This window comes from Chlamydotis macqueenii, chromosome 5, assembly GCF_036417535.1.
Source record: "Chlamydotis macqueenii isolate bChlMac1 chromosome 5, bChlMac1.mat, whole genome shotgun sequence".
In the NCBI taxonomy this organism is placed as follows: domain Eukaryota; kingdom Metazoa; phylum Chordata; class Aves; order Otidiformes; family Otididae; genus Chlamydotis; species Chlamydotis macqueenii.
Genome location: NC_141560.1, coordinates 5,089,575 through 5,107,646, shown reverse-complemented (window position 1 = coordinate 5,107,646; position 18,072 = coordinate 5,089,575). Strand labels below are relative to the sequence as shown.

The window sequence follows — 18,072 nt, the reverse complement described above, 5'->3', positions numbered from 1 at the left end:
AAAGCCCTGTCCAACCTGGCCTTGAACACTTCCAGGGATGGGGCATCCACAGCCTCTCTAGGAAACCTGTTCCTGTGCGTCACCGCTCTCATAACAGAGAATTTCTTCCTTACATCTGATCTAAACCTACCCTCTTCCAGTTTAAAGCCGTTACCCCTCACCCTATATGCCCTTGTCAAAAGTCCCTCTCCGGCTTTCTTGTAGGCTCCCTTTAGGTACTGGAAGGCTGTTCCTTGCGACCAGCAGAGCTGATAAAAGACTTGTGTCTATTAAAAAAAAAAAATTAAAAATCCAAACTTGGGCTCTTCCGTTACACAGCTGCAGAATTAGGGCTATCAGAAACCAATGATTCCCTTTGCACTAAACCCAGAGGTGGAAGGTTTGGGTACACACACACGTGTGGTCTTTTAAAAGTCTCCTAGCATTTGAGAAGATGGGCTCAGAGCCTCATCTGCTGCTTTCAAAAGGAGCTAGACATTAAAAATATTCTTAAAAAGTGAGTTATATTGGGCAGGAGATACTGATGGGACGATAACAGCTGAGCGAAAATAGCACACAGCAGCTTGGGCATCACCTCAAGTCGATTTTGGGATTGATGTATTAATTTACACTAATAGAGAGTTTTAGAGATAGGTTTTACTGAGATTTTAGCTCCTGCCAAACTGAACACATGGGAAAAACAAATATTCCCTTTTAGCATGCTTTGATGAGTACATTTTGGCGAGCAGCCTCATGGCAGCATCTTCAGGCCTAGGACTGGATCCTTCAAAGAACCTCACTGAGTATTCAGCAGGGAAAATCATGTGAAATCCCTGTGTTTGAGTCACTTTTCCCCTGCTTGAGATGTTTCATGGCCAGAGGCACAGCGTGTTACTGTGCCAGCCTGTCGCTCCCTACAAACAGCCCCTGTGCATGTCCCATCCCCAGGGACCAGCGGTCACCCTTGCATTTCTACAGGAAGAATGGTCATTTAGCTCTGAGCCCCGCAGCCACCTTATGCCTCATCTCAGGCTTAACAGACACAGCTTAACCCAGGCCAAGCTTTCTCCTAGGAGCGAGCATCCCCCACGTTGCTGCCTGTACAATGAACAATGGCGGGTGTTGAGCTGAGGCTGCAGAAGGAGGACGTTGAGTTGCTGGAGTGCTTCCAGAAAAGGGCAACGAAGCTGGTGAGGGGTCTGGAGAACAAGTCTTATGAGGAGCAGCTGAGGAAACTGGGATTGTTTAGTCTGGAGAAGAGGAGGCTGAAGGAAGACCTCATTGGTCTCTACAACTGCCTGAAAGGAGGGTGTAGAGAGGCAGGTGTTGGTCCCTTCTCCCAAATAACTAGTGATAGGACGAGAGGAAATGGCCTCAAGTTGTGTCAAGGGAGGTTTAGGTTGGATATTAGGAAACACTTCTTTACTGAAAGAGTGGTCAGGCACTGGAACAGGCTGCCCAAGAAGTTGTAGGGTCACTATACCTGGAGGTGTTCAAAGAACATGTAGATGTGGCACTTCAGGACATGGTTTAGTAGGCATGGTGGTGTTGGGTTGACAGTTGGACTTGATGATCCTGGAGGTCTCTTCCATCCCTAAATATTCTATAATTCTATAAGGCTTTCTCCTCTTCCACCGCTCTGCTCCCCCCCCCCGGCCCCTGCTGTGAGGAGCAAGCGAGGAAGGTAACTTTTTCCTAGAGCGCAGTTCAGCCTTCCAACTGGGGAAAACCCATAAAACCCAAGAAATCAGACACTAAATGCAGGCTATTTTGCATGATACTGCTGATGATCCATCAGAGGAATGCAAACCAATAATCACACCCATCAAGTGACGATCAGAGGTGGTTACTTCTGCTGTGGGCGTCTCTGATGAGCCACTCTACCGTATCCAGCAACATGAGGGCTTCATTTCAGTTGCACCATCTCGCTCACACCCCAAGGAAAATGCCAGTTTTGATCCAGCAGCTGCATTATCAGATTTCTCCTTCACGCCAGGGCCCAGGTCTCTGGAAGGAAAACAAAACGTGCTGCGAATAACCTGCCTTGAGCATCGCCGCCGACACGCACCCTCTCCAGAGGGCTCAGCGACCGAGCACTGTGGACAATGTTATCTCAGCACCACCATGTCCTCGCCCTTGGCTGGGATAAGACGAACATCCCCTGTAAATACAAGCGACAAGCAGCAGAGGGAGGAACAAGCTGTATTTCTTGACTTTACAGATGTGTAATAACGGGATCTATTAGTCGCACCGCTGCGTATCCCAGGCAGTGAAAGGGTGCTGGATTATTTTCGTGCTATCGCTAGCTAAACGTGCTGCAAGCATAACGAAAGACAGCCGGTCTATTTGCATCGTTATGGTTCCTCCTGCTTTACTCACACGAGATTTGCATAAAGTCCAGGCGTTATTTTGACAAAAATCAGTGCCACCCACTTTCCATCTCCTCCTGTGCCCATGTTTTTTGTAATTTAAAACTCATTTTTAAGCAGACATTGTAAGGCAGAGGCTGCTGTTGCAGTTGGATATCAGACTGGAGTCCTGTGCTGAATTCTTGCCTTGGCTCACCTTTGCTCCATGTAAGAAACTCTGCTCCTCCGCGGGAAAATAGCCTGCCCCCAAGTCATGGCATTGCTGTACCCTTGAGCTTTTCCTGGTATCTTCCTTAAAACAAGGGCATCAGAGTGCCTAGGGGTCAATGGTTTCATCTGGACTATAATAAATCTGCTGGAAAAATCCAATTCTGGCAAGATCAGTGTCACGTACAGGTTCCAGCTGAATTTGGTGGAGGGTTTCAGGCAATAAATGAAATGAGAGAAAGTTATAAAGAACTTCCAGCTCTCCTCTTCCTCTCTCATCATGCGCTGTCCCTAATGGCAATGTATGGGACCAAAGCTCCTTCCAGCCCCACATTTCTACAGCACAGCGCTTGGGAATCAAACTGAGCTTTAAATACAGGTAAAAGGCTGTGTTAAATACCCCCCCAGTTAAGGGAAAGGATGAGCAGTGATGAAGGCAGCCTGGAGCTCAGGCGTCCCTCAGCCCATCCGTTTCCCCCATCGCAGCAGCTGGTGGTTAAGTCAGGTTTCAGCACGGGGGTTAATGCAGGATCAGTTTGTGCCGAGGCACGGGCTGTCACTGCTTGCTCTCAAGCGGAGCAGCTCGGTACGATGCTGACAGCCGCCATCTCCACCGCTGCACATGCGCAGCTCACCCGGCAAACCCCGCCAGCGCCCACCCCGCGCCCTGTGTGGCTGCAGTCCAGGCACAAAGGCGGGATTTTAGCACAGCAGTTGCAAGCAACAGTACCTGGGAGCCTCTTCCAGTACCAGTGGGTCCTTTCAGGACCCAGTTCAACCCCAAGCTTGCTCTTGGTTTGTGCCAGCACCTTTTTGCAGCCTGCCTTCCTCCCCCGACCCCAAACCCACAGCCGCTGCCCTTGGCTGCTCTTAGCCCTCCTTGCTTTACAAATTCAAGGCATGTGAAGGTCAAAGCCCAGCTCCAAAGTACCCATACACTGAGTTTTTGAGGGATGCTCTAAGAGATACCAGTCCTTAACTGATGCAGCATCAAGGTGCTGAGCAGCGCTGCCAGACTAACGTCCGTGCGCACGCCTACCACAGAGCTGTGTCGCAATGGAGGAGGTGGGACCTGGCCCTCATGGACCAGCCAGAAGGACGCGGCATCACCTTGAGATGCAAAGAGGAGCATCCCTCCACCCAGAGATGACGTGCTTGGAGCAACATGAAGCTTGGGCACGTTGGTGCCTTTGCAATCCCCTTCCCCAAGTAACTGTACAACAGGCCGTGCTGCCATCCTGCATGGCAGGTGGGGACACCTGCATGGCTTGGAAAGAAACCTGGCCAAGAGCAAGGGTTTGGGGGATGGGGAGCAGCAGGACTCTGCAGGGACTCTAATGGGGCCAGGACCACAGCATCCCACCTGGGTGAAACACCTGGACACAGCGTGATGTGCACTAGCTTTAACATCCACGTGGGTTTTCCGCTGCTCTGACTCATCCATCACTGCATTTAATTCACAGTTTTCCCAAGCTGCTCAACAGGAATGACCTGTTCTCAGCAGGGGCAGGAAAAGAAAGAAAGAAAAAAAAAAAAAAAAAAAAAGGAAAAATCGGCATTAAGCATTGAGAAACTCAGGAGGGAAGCAGGGTGTTGATTTTGTATGTTCATTTGAAAAGAAGAAAAAAAAAATACAGACTAAACTACTCTGCTCCATCACACCCTGCGTGACCTGTTGTAAAGCAAAGTCACGAATTATGCCGGTGCTTTGCAGCTGAACACATGAACCATCTGGGTTGCTCCAGGGGTGAATAATTTCTTTTAGGAGGTGCCACTCCTGGCCGGTGGCATTTTACAGCTCAAAACATCCCCATTTCCATCAAGGGGAGCCGAGTGGCATCCATGGATCTACCGGCCGTGAGTGCCAGATGCTTGGCTCTGCCATGACCCTCTTCTCCCCGTGTGAGTCTCCTCCCAGCATTCCTCTCCCAAGAGAACAGCTGAAAGAGGCGCCAGTCACTCCAAACCTATAGAGGATCGCTCCAGGAATCCCAGTGGGATGAGCTGCTGCTCGATGAACTCTGGCTCTGACGTCGTTTTGGGCTCTCCCCTCACACTCTTAGTGTTTGCTGGTTTCCATGTGTTTCACAGCTGAGCCCACAGATGCTCCAACCTCCCCTTGCAACCCTATTCCTGCCAAAAAAACCCCACCCTGCTATAGTGATCTCATTGCACAAATAATCCTTCCTACATCTTTTCCAGCCACTCCACTTTGGAAATGAATGAATGACTCCAACACCCCCGACGAAACTCTGCCCTCTGAACCCCCTCCTATGCCTTGGGAATGGAACTGAAGAATCAAATGCAGACTTGCAGATCTTTCCTTTACACACCAATCCTGCTGCGTTTGGCCCAAATCCTGCAGCAGCTCCAAAACTGCAGAACGTGACTCACTGTGGCTGATGTTTTCAGGTGGGTTTGTGCTAAAGCTGCATTTTCTCCCTCATCAGTGCCAGCGGCCGGCAGGAGCAAGGGTGGAAGATGCTCCTCTGCCAGCCCCTGTCCCCAGTCTGCTTCTCCCACGCAGGGTGGGAGATGCTTTAACCCTTCTGGTGCTCCAAGGATTGAATTTTCTTCTAAAAAAAAAAAAAAAAAAGAAGATTTAGCAAAAAAGCTGCTTGTAGAAACACCTGCGGGTCAGCCAACAGCCAGCTGAGGTGGTGCCGTGGTTGAAAACCACTTGCAGGTAAAAACCAAAGCTTCCCTGGGCTTGGCGCTGGCTCCCTGAGCTGCTTTCTTTGTCAGCAGCAGCCAGCCCTCGTCCCTGCAGCGGAATGGCTGGGGACGGGTCAATGTTTAACCGAGCTGGGAAGGACGCAGGGGCACGTCCGTAGGAGCCAGCCATAGCCCTGGCAGAGTGCTCCCTGGGAACCGCGGTTGCGCACCAAGATCCCTCCACATTCATGGAGGACGGTGCATGAGGGGTTTTTTCCTTCTCCTTTCAAAGCCACCGCTCCGCAAAATGGGCCTGAGATCTTCCAAGGCGCATCCCAAGGTGACCAAGGTGGCACCCATGCGTGCTGGGGCAGACCCGCCTGCTCTCGTCACCCCGTACTGGCTCCCTGGTGTGCCAGGACAGCACAGCCCGCACCCACCGGAGTGGGGAAAACCCACCTTTCACCAGCAACTTCCACCTCTCCGCGAGACCTGGTATGGCAGAGCTGCTGCAGGTAAGAGGGTCGCCACCAAATTATTGCGACGCGCAGGGTGGAGATGCACGGAGCATCGGCTGGGGCTGCAGGTCTGCTCGCCGTGGGGCAGGGTGGGTGTAGGTCTGCACACAAACCATTCTCCATGAGCAGGTTTTTGCCATTTCCAGGACATTTTAGCATTGGGAAAACTCATTTCTTTTCCCCCAGCCTGTTTTGGAAAGCATCTCGGTCACCGGAGCCCGGATCCCCGGCTCCTTCCTCCCATCAGCGGTCGCCTGGGGTCAGCCCCGCTCCCCTGGCACACGGTGACACCCGCCCGGGCCTGAGCAAGCCCTCTTACAGCAGCCCCAAAACTCCCAGTTATAGACCTGCTGCCACTGGGCGTATCGATATCACTAGCTTAATTAGAATTAGAGTCTGGGTAACGGGCTCAGCAGGTAAAAATTCAGCGTTGAAATAAATCACAGCAGTGTCTGGCACAGGGCTGATTTCATAAGACAGAGGAAGGCAAACAGCGTAGCTGTGTGTGTTTTTCTACACACGGCATGGTGCAGCCTCTCCCACAGCCTTTCACAGCGGGGTTGGAACTCCATCCATACCCAAAACCTTCCCAGAGGCGAGGAAGCAGGCTTGCACCCATCTGAGAGTGGATGTATAGCTCCATACGGTGAGCTGGACGGTGACAAACGGCTTCCCACGTGAGCGTAGGGAGAAACCCCCATGAACGTCAGTGGGAAAGAAGGAGGATCTGCAGCCCCAGCACCCTCCTCCCCTCTTTTGCATCTCCAAAAATGAAATTCTGACACACGCCAGCATTGCTGCTTCACCAGGGGCTGGATATTTCCTTCAGGGTCATCCACCGAGAGGCATCAGGAGAAGGTGAAGGCAAATAAACCTGCGGAACGATAGCAGTGACACTCTCGGAGCCGGAGGCCCTGGAGTGAATACAGATCAGGTCTGGCTGTACAACAGGGAGTTTCAAGTGCTTCATGACAGCAAGAGCAACCAAATATTCCTGTTCTGGAAAATTACCATCCCTAGGTATCTAACAAAGTGCTTGTAAAATGTGTACTTGTCTTTAAAATCTCCTCAATAAATGTAATTTTCTATTACTTTTCATTCTCAGAAATAAAAAGAATTTGCTCAAGAGTCCTTGAGCGATATATTAGCTTGAGCTGCTGTATAAATAAGCGAAGCCTCCAAAAGAATAGATTTTATTTGGCTTACGAGGGTTCATCTCAGATTGTGTTAAATCCCGCTGCCTCCAGCACGGAGACGCTGCTGCTGCTAAAATGCAAGGGTAGAAAAACGAAAGTCACAGAAGGCCTCCAGCGTGGGCCCCGCGCTCCCTTGGCGGTGGGTGTGCAGTGGGACGATGCTCCGTCCCCACCAGCACCTTGCGGGTGCCAGGGACCGTCCCCACCCCAGGGCCCAGCAGGTTTGGGGACAGCAAGCGCTTGGCTCCCAGTTCTGTATCTGTAGAGGGTAAGGGCAAATTTCCTACAGGACACATGCATGGGTAGGATGAGAGGGAATAATTTAAATATATTTAAAAAAAAAAAAATGTCATCAGGGAGAAATAACTTCCCCAAAGCCATACAGCTTGCCGAAACAAGCTTCTCCCAAGCCCCAGCACCTTCCCCGTGCCAAGTCCCGCATTCCCAGCACTGTAAGCCATCTCCTTATGTTTTACTTCCCCCTTACAAATTCTTTTTGCACTAATTTGTCCTGCAGATTGGGAGGCAGCTACTTCATAACCCCCACTTCTGCTATTCCAAACTGCTCCTTCAGCGTGTGCTCCCCAGCAGATGAAGTCCGTCTGCGGAGGAGCCGCCTGCGCTGGAAACTTGCACTTCAGGCGCCCATCGCTGTACGGGCAGAGCAAGCGGTTAATCATTGCCGGTGCTCTGCAGAGCCCAGCAATCATTCATCCGATGGAGTCACCATCTCCTCCCATACCCCAACACCCCCGCTCCATCACCTGCTTTCTCTCTCAGAGCTCTGCCTTGGCAACCATCCACGGGGCTCATTTCAAGGGACCACTGAAGTACCCCCATAAGGTGACCTCCAAATTATTGTTTTTCTTTTTAATATAACTATTAAACTGGGCATCAGCTATGATGCAATTCCTGCACTTTATCCCCAGCTCTCCTCCCATGCAGCCACCTCGAGGCTCCCACCACAGAGGAGCAGAAGCTGCTCAGCAACACCTTGCTCAATCCACCTATAAAATGGCATTTAAGTGCACCAGGACAGATTTTTGGGAGAATAAGTGGAACAGAGAATCTCTTTGTAAAATAAATATTTACTGCGCATGCAAGTATTTATTTGTGCAAGGAAAAAACAAACAAACAAGTGTCCACGTGAGAGCATCAGCGCAGAACGGACCCGAGCCCAGATCACGTTCAGGCCTCAGTGAAAGCACTGCTTTAATAACTACCAGGCAATCGCTGGTGTGTAGCACGGTATTTTGGTATTTTGGGCTGATTTCCAAAGACAATGAGGGTCTGTGATAGTACTGCTCGCCTGTCCATAACCCACTAACTCCTGAACCCACTGGTTGGCTGCAGCCCAGCTCTGCTGTCATCAGTAAGAACATCATGTTCATGTTTCCCAGTTCCACCAAAAAAAAAAAATAACAAAAATAAAGTCTCAGGGACTGAGCAGCAAGAGGAGATCCAAACTGCTGCCTGTTCCCCATTTTAAAACCCTGGGGAGGCCACAGGAGACACGGAGGGTGGTTATTGTCACACGTAGGATGCATGAGATGTTGTAGAGGGAAGTAGGAGAAGTACGTGGCAGACATTTGTTAGAAACTACATGCACGGGTACATCCTCACTGTATTTCTGCAGCTAACAGAATAATTTACACCACGTGTTGCTGGGGTACACCAAGAGAATCACCAGTAGGACATGCCAACCCAAAACAAGGGCAGAAAACTGTTGCTGAGTACAGCCTAGCAGTTGATGATCACCCAAAAGTAACTCCATCCCTTTCTTCTCTCATCTTTAAGGGCCTATTTCTTTCAACACTGTACTGGAAAAGGGAGAAACCAGCATCATTAAGCAACACCCGCCTCGAAGACCTAAAGTAAGATGTGTTTGAAAAGCTTCTCATGAGTTGCTCTGATGGACCCATTGACGTGGGCTTTCTTGGGAACATGGGCACCACCGTGGGGGAAACAAATATCCTACAGCAATGAAGTAGGAGGTCCTGTCTCCAGATGACCAGCCCTAGATAATCTTTATCACCAGCCCAAGTTTGATACTTGGGGGACAGCAGGTACCTTGACCGCAGAGAGGTCATTTTTATTTCATTAGAACAAGGAAGAGGGCTTCACCTTCTAAGAACAGCCAAAGAGAAGCCAATGCAGCAAGGTCCTGCCTTTGCCCTCCTACCCAGCTCCATGGGTCGTGCCTTGCTGGCCAGCCCTTGTGTGCCATGGAGGCACCCAACAAGGACCCGTATCCCAGTGCTGGCCGTGAGGCCACATCTCCCGCAATGACCCGCTTTCCTTTATGGTGTCTGGGTACCTGCAGCCAACTCCCAGTGCTCTCATGGGGCTAAGGCGGCCAAGGCAGAGCCCTTTGCAGAAGGGATCCAGCTTGCATCGCGTGAGGCCGGTTTTGGCTCTTCAGGCCAAATATCCCATCAAGGTCCGGCCTCAGCTTAGGGGCAGAGGGGCAGGTAAAGCAGACAGCTGTGCTTTGCAAGAGGGGTCAGTGAAATTACAGAGCAGTTATGTCACGTTTCAAGAATTGCTATGTGCATGTACAAGTACCTTCACCTTCTCCCCTCAATAGCACCGTGTATATGTGTGCACACGCACACATCTGCATATCTACATATGAAAATATCCTCCCCAAACAAACACAAACCACCCTTCTTCACTCCTCCCTGACCTTCCTTTCCCCTTCTCAGATCCCTTCCCCTCAAAGCCCAGAAGACCATTACTCTGCCTGACTATGCAATTGTTTTCTTTTTTCCCTGCACAAGAGTTATCACAACCTAACTAAAGTTCCAAAAATACATTTATATACATACAATTTACTGCAAAGAAGGAAAGGAAACGTTGCTAGTGTACTATGCCACACAAAGCTTAGAGTTGCTATTTCATCTAAAAAAAAAAAAAGTGACAAGAAGCAGTCTACATGCATTTTCTGTGCTGATATTTTTATGCACCAATGCATTTATACAATATAAAACCTGGGTGAGGCCCAGGCCATCACGTGCTCACCGGGCTAAGCTGGAGCTGCATTACCAGGGCTGTACAATTCTTGCCGTGAATCGGGTTATTTAAACCCCAAACCCAGAGGAACGCACTGCTTTCTGTGCTCCACCTGCATCTTCATTTCTTCCCCACACCCTCCCGAACCACCAGCAGTACCTTCCAACCTCCCATCTCTTATCTGCTTGCTATTTAAGATGCAAAGCTGCCAGCATTCGGCTGAGATTGAGTTCTTCCTCCTTCCCTACAAGGGTCCAGGATGGACACTGGGGAACACCAGGCTCAGCCCCGCTCTGGTGTCCCAGAGCTCCAGGTCTCCTGCTTTGCTCCTCAGATCTTTCTCCTTCAGAGCTCCAGCCTGAGGCTTTCCGTTGTGTTTCTTCTTTGCTGCTTGGCCTGGGGGCTCCAAAACTGAGAGCAAACAGAGCTCAGAGGAATAAAACCAAACACAGAAAGGGGACAACCTGAGCAGATCTCTACCAAGCATGGTGTTCTGCTTGGGGAAGCACTCAGCTGCTGGAGATAACCCACACCCTCTCACACTCTCATTTAGGCAGGACTTTTAATTAGCAGTTAAGGGGCAGTACCTGCTGCTGAGACCCCTCTGAGAGAGCCCAGCTGCACGGGGCACATCAGCAGCCTAATTATGGTGGCTGCAGGGAGTCCTCAGCCATTGGTGGCTGCGCACAGTCAGAAGCAAATGCACTTCTTGGCTGTTTAACCCATGAAAGAGATGTGTTTCCCCCAACTGGCCACGTCCTTCTCTGTTAAACTCCTGTAGGCCTGGTCATCCCAGCACTGGGTGCAGCTTGAGCCAGGTACCACTGGTCATATTCCTTCCCAGCCACGTACATAACCCCTTGCATTTAAAATCCTTGGGTGAACATCTCACCCCTCCGTTCCTCCCTGAGAGCATGTCCACTCTCTCAAAATTTGGTGACAAACCCTCTGTACGTGTCCCACAACAGCAAATCTGCTGAAGCGGGGATGCTTTGCCCAAGCCTTCCTTGCTGTGATTAAGGTCTTTTTAATAAAATAAAGAACAGAGGAACCACTAGACGGGGTCAGTTGAAACCCAGGCTGAGGCTCTGGTCAACATCGGTGGCTTCAGAGAGCACAGATGGCCACCAGCTATTGAAACGTCATATGGAATTGCCACCTTGTTTAAAAATCTCCTACCAGCATGTAATTTTCAGTCATTGCTCTCTACAACTGCCTAAAAGGAGGTTGTAGGGAGGCGGGTGTTGGTCCCTTCTCCCCAATAACTTGTGATAGGACGAGAGGAAATGGCCTCAAATTGTGGCAGGGAAGGTTTAGGTTGGATATTAGGAAACACTTCTTTACTGAAAGAGTGGACAGGCACTGGAACAGGCTGACCAAGGAAGTGGTGAAGTCACCATCCCTGGAAGTGTTCAAAGAACGTGTAAACGTGTGTGATGGTTTAGCCTGAATTACCACACAGTTTCTCACTCACCCTCCCTATCCCCAGCGGGATGGGGGAGAGAATTGGGAAGGAAGGAGAACTCGTGGGTTGAGATGAAGACAATGTACTAAAATACCAAGGGAAAACTACAATAATAACAGAATATAAGGCTATTAAAATATACAAAATGAACAATATACTTTTTCTCACCACCCAATGTCCCAATGACCGATACAGCCCGTCCTGAGCAGCGATCACAGAAACAAAACCGAGTGGCAAGCAAAGGAGCAAAAGGGAGCCAGCAAGGTAGGGTGAACGATGCCAGCAAAAACAAGCAGGAAGGATGGATGCCAGGAAGGCAGATACCCACCCTCGCCTGCCCCCACTTATATACTGAGCATGGCGTTTATGGCATGGAATACTCTCTTTGGCCAGTTTGGATCAATTATGCTGTCTGTCTTTCTCCCCAGCTTCCTGCATCTGCAAATTAGCGAGACTTGGAAAGCAGGACGGTGTCCTTGGTCTCATTCACAACAACTTGTATCATCAGGGTGTTTATCAACATTCTTCACACACGAAATCCAAAACATATCAGCTACTGAGAGGAAAATTAACTCCATCCCTGCCAAAACCAGGACAACGTGGCACTTCAGGACATGGTTTAGTAGGCATGGTGGTGTTAGGTTGATGGTTGGACTTGATGATCTTGGAGGTCTCTTCCAACCTTAAAGAGTCTATGATTCTATGATCTTATTTCCATCACGGCTGTATTTATGTATTATTAAAACACTGATAACGCTCATTGCAGGACAACACCACTCAATCCTACCCTGTGCTTCTGCCGTTGCTGTTAGGGAGTGTAAATGTCACCAGCAAAAGCCCTTTTCCCTGCAGGAATATTTTCAAAGGCAGCAGAGCAAGGTGACGTGGCCTTCTCAAGGACTGTTAGAGGATTTTGGTTAGGGAGTATTTCTAGAGAAAAATCCCATGAGGTTCACAGAGATGAAAGAAAAGAGTAGATTTTCCAGCCTGCAACACAACTTCAGGCAAAAGCCTGAAACTTGGCTTCCCCACCGGACGTGGTGACATGAGTGGATGGATGTGGGAGTTTATTTGCCTTCAGCCACCCGGGGCTGCTGCCTTGGTGGCATCTGGGAGCAGTGCACAGCCTGGACGGCACTTTGTGTGACATGCTGCCATCTAGTGCCATTTTTTAAGCCTCATATTCAGTTTTGTGGCGTTTTCTGACGCTGAAAGACAGGTGAACTTGGCATTCAGGGCGGATGGGGGATGCCTCCTTTACAGGATGCTGCTGACTTTTTTCCTCCCGCGTTATTGCATTGACTTACAGGATGCTTCAGAATTACAGCTCAGGCTTCAGCAGCAGTTCAGTGTGGACAGCCAGAGGCGTGTCGTCATGCGGAGGACACTCTACTTCATATTCAAGGGCTTAATGATGTTCCACCTAAAGTGTGAGTCAGGTCTTACTGGTGAAGACCTTGATGATGCTCCCCTTAATTTTTATGGAAGCCGTACTGAGCTCCCATCCTAGAAGGGGACACTGGCAACATCAAGCCATGAAATGACCCAGTGTCATCTAGCAGCTTGGCAAAATTTAAGGAGACAATTTAGGTCCTTAAGATAAAAATCCATGATTAGAGCCACCTGTAAAGCAAACCTCTGCCCACTTCCTTAGCCACCAGGAAAGGCGCTTTGTACCATGCAAAAGAGAAGTTGTACTCAGGCCAGCATGGAAGAGACTGGTTGGAGGGGGGGAATGGTGCTCTGGGTCTCAGGTATCTGGGATCTGCACTTGGATGACCTGCTAGGAGACTTTATATTAAGTTATGATACCTTTCCATGCTTCAGCTTCAACATGAAGCGATCTGTGTTGGGGTTTGTCTTCACTCTGGTCTCAGCTGGAGCCTTGGGCACTGCTGAGGCTGAAAGACAAATACCTACAGGGATGAAACTAGTGTCAAACTGGATTTGCTTCTTTGACTCTAATGCAGGAGATTCCCCCAGGTTTGTTCACGCCCAAGGGACCATAAGAAATGTTCATCTCCCTGAGCATCTGTTACGGATACCGACATCCTTCCTGTATCCCAAGTGTCTGGGCCAGAATTGCAGCTGGAAAAATGTCAGGGTGGTTTGATATCAGGTTTTATGATTGTGTGGAATGAGGAATGCTGAATATTATAAATATTGGACTTGCAGAGGCTTGAACCCGCTGGCCCTCTGCAAGCAACTGCTCCTGCAAAGCCCTGGAGTCAGCAAGAGGTGGCTGCAAGCCCCAAAACGAAGGTAAGCGCGTGGGTCGAACTGCGTGCATGGGTCATTGCTGGCTGCAGGATCCTTCTCCCTCACCTCCGAAGAGCAGAAGTTGGTGTTTTACATTGGCTGCACTCCCATCCCTGGTTGAGCCTGGGAACCGGCTGAAGCACGGGTGTGAGGGATACAAAATAAGGGGAAAGTTTCTGAATCTCCAGCATGACGGTTCTCTGGATGAGGCAGACCTGCTGAGCCAGGACCTTAAATATTTTTGAAGCTAAATGTTTCAGGACCACTTTTTTAAATGGCTGAGAAACATGAACATGTATCACTTGCAGTCGGCAGGGAGAGGGCTGCGAGTGCCCTGCGCCCTAAACACCCCCTGCAACCCCAAACACACAGAAGTGGGTTTTCCCTTTGGATCATGAGGCTGTCTTGGATAGACAACTGCAAGCAGTAGCACCTCAGGGGGCAGAAGCACATACACTTTGTTTTAATGAAGATTTTTCCATCGTGCCCCAGAGCTGTGAGATAAACTGCAAGCGCAGGGGAAACCTGTGATGAATTGCTGTGAGTTGGCTAGGCAGGGGAAAACTCACTGCCTTCATCCGGGGAGCGCCCCAGGGGCCGGGTGTGGGTTTGCCAGTTGTTTCTTTCTCTTTTGGAAAGTGCAGGTGTATTTATTTATGTTTTTAAACACCTCATAGGCTCCAGAGAAGAGGGGGCAAAGCCTGAGACATCTCCCTGGCAGGCGGCAGCACTTGCACAAGCTGCAGATGCTGGACTTGACCCGCAGGCGCCAAGAGGTAACGCTGAGATGGATTTGGGGAGAGGCTGGGGCTTCTCATCTCAGACGGGGGTTTGCCCATCCCCGGTGGACCAGGAGGCTTAAAGTCTGTCGCTGGGAAAAGCATATGAAGCTTTCCTGGTGATTTAGGCAGGGGCGAGGTGGGGAGCATCCCCAGGGCCCCCATGATCAGTAATTACTTCTGATTGTTCCAATGCTTTGCCCTCATTTGGCCGTGACCCAAGGACAAACCAAAAATCTCCATCTGGGTCATGTTCTGTCGTATACCTGGTTTGGCAAATACCATTTTCCCTGGCTAAACTACTCAACTAAGTAATTATTTTCAGTGCCAACCCCCTAATGATAGGCCACATCGAGCTGTTAGAATGTGTTTGCTCCTCTGCTGCTTGTGTTGATGACTCGTTTGCAAACCCAGGCGGAACTGAAGCGAAATCTCCACAGGGAGGCAAAAATCAATAAACAAAAAATCAAGGAATTCAGCCCGAAGAAAGTCCTTGACACTCTCCAGAGAGGCGACAGCGCTGAAAGCCAAGACCTCATCCCTGCTGAGCACAATCAGCGTTTTCTTGGAGATGACTGTGGTAAGTAGAATAATTTTCCAAGGAGATGTAAAATTCACCAGCCTCCTATATGTCATCAGAGAAGTTTCTCTGTGGAAGCTGCTTCCACTACTCCATCTCCTGCTGTGACATGGTGCAAGTTCAAAACACTGGGGAGGGGAAGCGCTGGGAGATGTGTTCGTAAAGCAAAGTGTTGGGATGCCTCAGAGCAGGATGCGGGTCTCTGGGCTGCTTCTCTGACAGCATCCAAACAGACCTGAGTAGATGTGAATTAAGAGCCATGGAACAAACCCGAAGTCCTCAGGGCCAGGCCTCTGCAGGGTCAGGTTCCCACCGGCAGAAGAGTCTCTGCTGGTCCCACATGTCCCCTGCATGGCAAACTGAGTGCGAGGATGGAGGCTCTCCCCAGGGTCCCACATCCTTGGAGAGGCAGGGAGTCCATTGGGCAAAAGCATCCCAGGAGGTGAGCACGTAGACCATCGCACAGGTGAACCTGCATGGGCTGGGGGCACCCTCTGAAGCTCCACCAACATGATGGCCAAAAGGATGGAGTAGAAAAAAATGGCAAAATGACTGCTTGAAGGTCAACCTTGCACCAGGTTTTGGGCCCTGCTGCAACACTGGACACCTGCCCGAGCCTTGGGTGTGCTCAGGTGCATGCACATGAAGGACTGATATGATTCTGTTCTATGATTCTATGACTGAAGGAGGGTACCCACCTACATTTTGGGGTGTTGAACCTCGCAGTCTTCTCTGGCAGAGCAGCCTTAGGCACATTGGGAAGCTGGAACCTGGTTCAACAGGAGAGATGCTTCTAAACAGCTTGAAGGGTAACGGCAACACTCCTTGCTGGGGAGGCCCAGGCAAGAGGTGGAGAATGGGCTGCTTGAGTAACAGCTTCATCAGTGCAGGGTTCACCACGATGTTGCATTCAAATGCATGGCGTAGCCTGTAGACTCCTGCCATCCTTAAATGACCATGGGGTGAATGTTAGAGTCACTGAGGTTACTCACTTTTTAGGCTTAGCTTTATATGGAAACCACTGCCTAGAGCCAGGCAAGTTCTATCGCAGGTTTGCATCCCTCTGGGTGAGGTGTAATTAACAGAATCATGGAATTACAGAAGGGTTTGGGTTGGAAGGGACCTTCAAAGCCCATCCAGCCCAACCCACCTGTAAGGAGTAGGAACATCTCCAACCAGATCAGGTTGCTCAGAGCCTCATCCAACCTGGCCTTGAATGTTTCCAGGGATGGGGCATCCACCACCTCTCTGGGCAACCTGGGCCACTGTTCCACCACCCTCAGTGCAAAATTTTTTTTCCTGATATCTAATCTGAATCTACCTCTCTCTATTTTAAAACCATTACCCCTCAACCTATAACAACAGGTCCTGCTGAAGAGTTTCTCCCCATTTTTCCTGCAGGCCACCTTTAGGTATTGGTGGGATGTTCCCAGTTAGACCTTTCCAGCTACAGCTTTGTGTTACTTTCAACATCTGATGTGAAAATGCATTGGATGCAATTCATTAAATGGTGACAGACCTCAGCCTCTCTTGCGTGCGTCTCCCTGGTGCAGCCCACACCGTAGAGCAGGAGGGAGCACAGCACGGTCTGCATGCCAACAATGCCAGCAAACACCAAGCAGGGGCTTTTCATTCCCTGGCACGCCTCAAGGACAGGCGAGCAGCAGGAATGGACATAGCACAAATCTGGAGGGCTGAGGTGTGGTGCTTTGGATTTGGCCGCGACTCTGATCTGAGGTTCAGGGCACTGGCTGAGGCAGTCTGGGGGATTTGGAGATGCCAGGGCACACAAGGTGACCTCACCGTCCCCAGTGAAGGGGAAACTGAAGTGAGTCTCAGCAGCCACTTTGTACTGACGTCCCCGAGGCGTGAGCCTTGTTCTGCTTTGCTTGCACCTGACAACCTTTTGCACAGGCTGGAAATGCATCATGGAGGGTAAAAATGCTTAAATCTGTGAAAAATGTGCCTGCCAGTGAACTTTCACCAGGAGAAAGCGGAACAGACTTAGCTGCTCCTATTCCCTTGTTGTGTATTTCCCTTGTGTATTTCTTTACCTCAGCTCTCTTCTGCTTGGGAATAAAACCATACTGCCTCTTGCCAGACTCTATAATTCCACCAAATATAATCCTGTACATATTATTACATCACTCTGCCCAGCCCCGAGCACGGGGTCTGGTCTTGCAGGATTCTCTCAGGATCTTCTTTACATGCCTCCAGCTGCCCATAGCCATTCCTGGACAAACCCTAGGGGTCTGAGCTTACAACTCTGCAAAATTATGAATTTTTTTTTTTTTTTTCTCTCTCCTCAAGGAAACACATGGGGTGGAGGACTCTCCAGGCAGGATGATGGGGCTGAACTCTCTCCAGGCAGGAGCAGGAAGGTTGATCTGTGGTTCTGCAAGGAGTCACGGACGAGGGATCTGTTCTGGGACACCTCCAGCACAGGCTCCGAGGAGTGGGAAAGGGAAGAGAAGAATTACCGCAAACCTACGCTTGTGAGAACCAAGACGGAGAGAATTTCTCTTTTCGATGACTTCTTAGATAAAGATTTCTAGTGGCATGGCTTGGGGTGAGAGGGACATTCTGAAGAAAGAAGCTCCAGCTCTAGTTGGGCTTAAACTCCCCTGGATGGATAGGCTGGTGCTGCAGACACGGTGTTCGCAGTAAGCGGCATTTCTGGGAGTACGGAAAGGACGGCTGGAAATGAGGAGATCACTGATGTGGAGTGAATAATGACTGTCTGGGTTATGTGGCTGAATCAAATTAAGTGGGGGAAAAATGGCTTGGATCGAGCAACAATAAAGTGAGGGTGGAAGGCTGTCAAAAAAACCACGCAGAGGCTGGAAAATATTCTAGGTTAACCCCAAATATTAAGTTCCAACTGAAATGAAAAATTTCACTTGCCTTCAGGTTACTCAACCTTTCTGTTTAACTTGTTTTTAACCTTATATCTTCTCTAAACTACAAAAACTAATTCAAAATGCAAGGTAAAATGATTCATTTTTAACTTTTACCTGTTTTTAAAATAAATATCCTGCCATTTCTAAAATTCC

At 49.6% G+C, this 18,072-nt stretch overlaps 1 protein-coding gene across 1 annotated transcript; it reads left to right on the top strand.

Moving 5' to 3' along the window:
* The first annotated feature begins 5,433 nt into the window (after positions 1-5,433).
* Positions 5,434-17,574, top strand: CCDC198 (coiled-coil domain containing 198). Its single transcript, XM_086749949.1, has 6 exons — positions 5,434-5,725; positions 8,722-8,798; positions 13,577-13,663; positions 14,338-14,436; positions 14,854-15,019; positions 17,330-17,574. Exons 1-6 carry the CDS (start codon positions 5,473-5,475, stop codon positions 17,572-17,574), a joined length of 927 nt encoding a protein of 308 aa, XP_086606075.1. The 5' UTR covers positions 5,434-5,472.
* The last annotated feature ends 498 nt before the right edge of the window (positions 17,575-18,072 follow it).

What these genes read in the sequence shown, in the direction of transcription:
- CCDC198 (XM_086749949.1), top strand. Translation starts at nt 5,473, where the DNA reads ATGAGGGGTTTTTTCCTTCTCCTTTCAAAGCCACCGCTCCGCAAAATG. An exon ending in GTATGGCAGAGCTGCTGCAG is followed by an intron (nt 5,726 to 8,721) that starts GTAAGAGGGTCG and finishes CTCATCTTTAAG; the next exon opens with GGCCTATTTCTTTCAACACT. An exon ending in ACCCGCCTCGAAGACCTAAA is followed by an intron (nt 8,799 to 13,576) that starts GTAAGATGTGTT and finishes TTGGACTTGCAG; the next exon opens with AGGCTTGAACCCGCTGGCCC.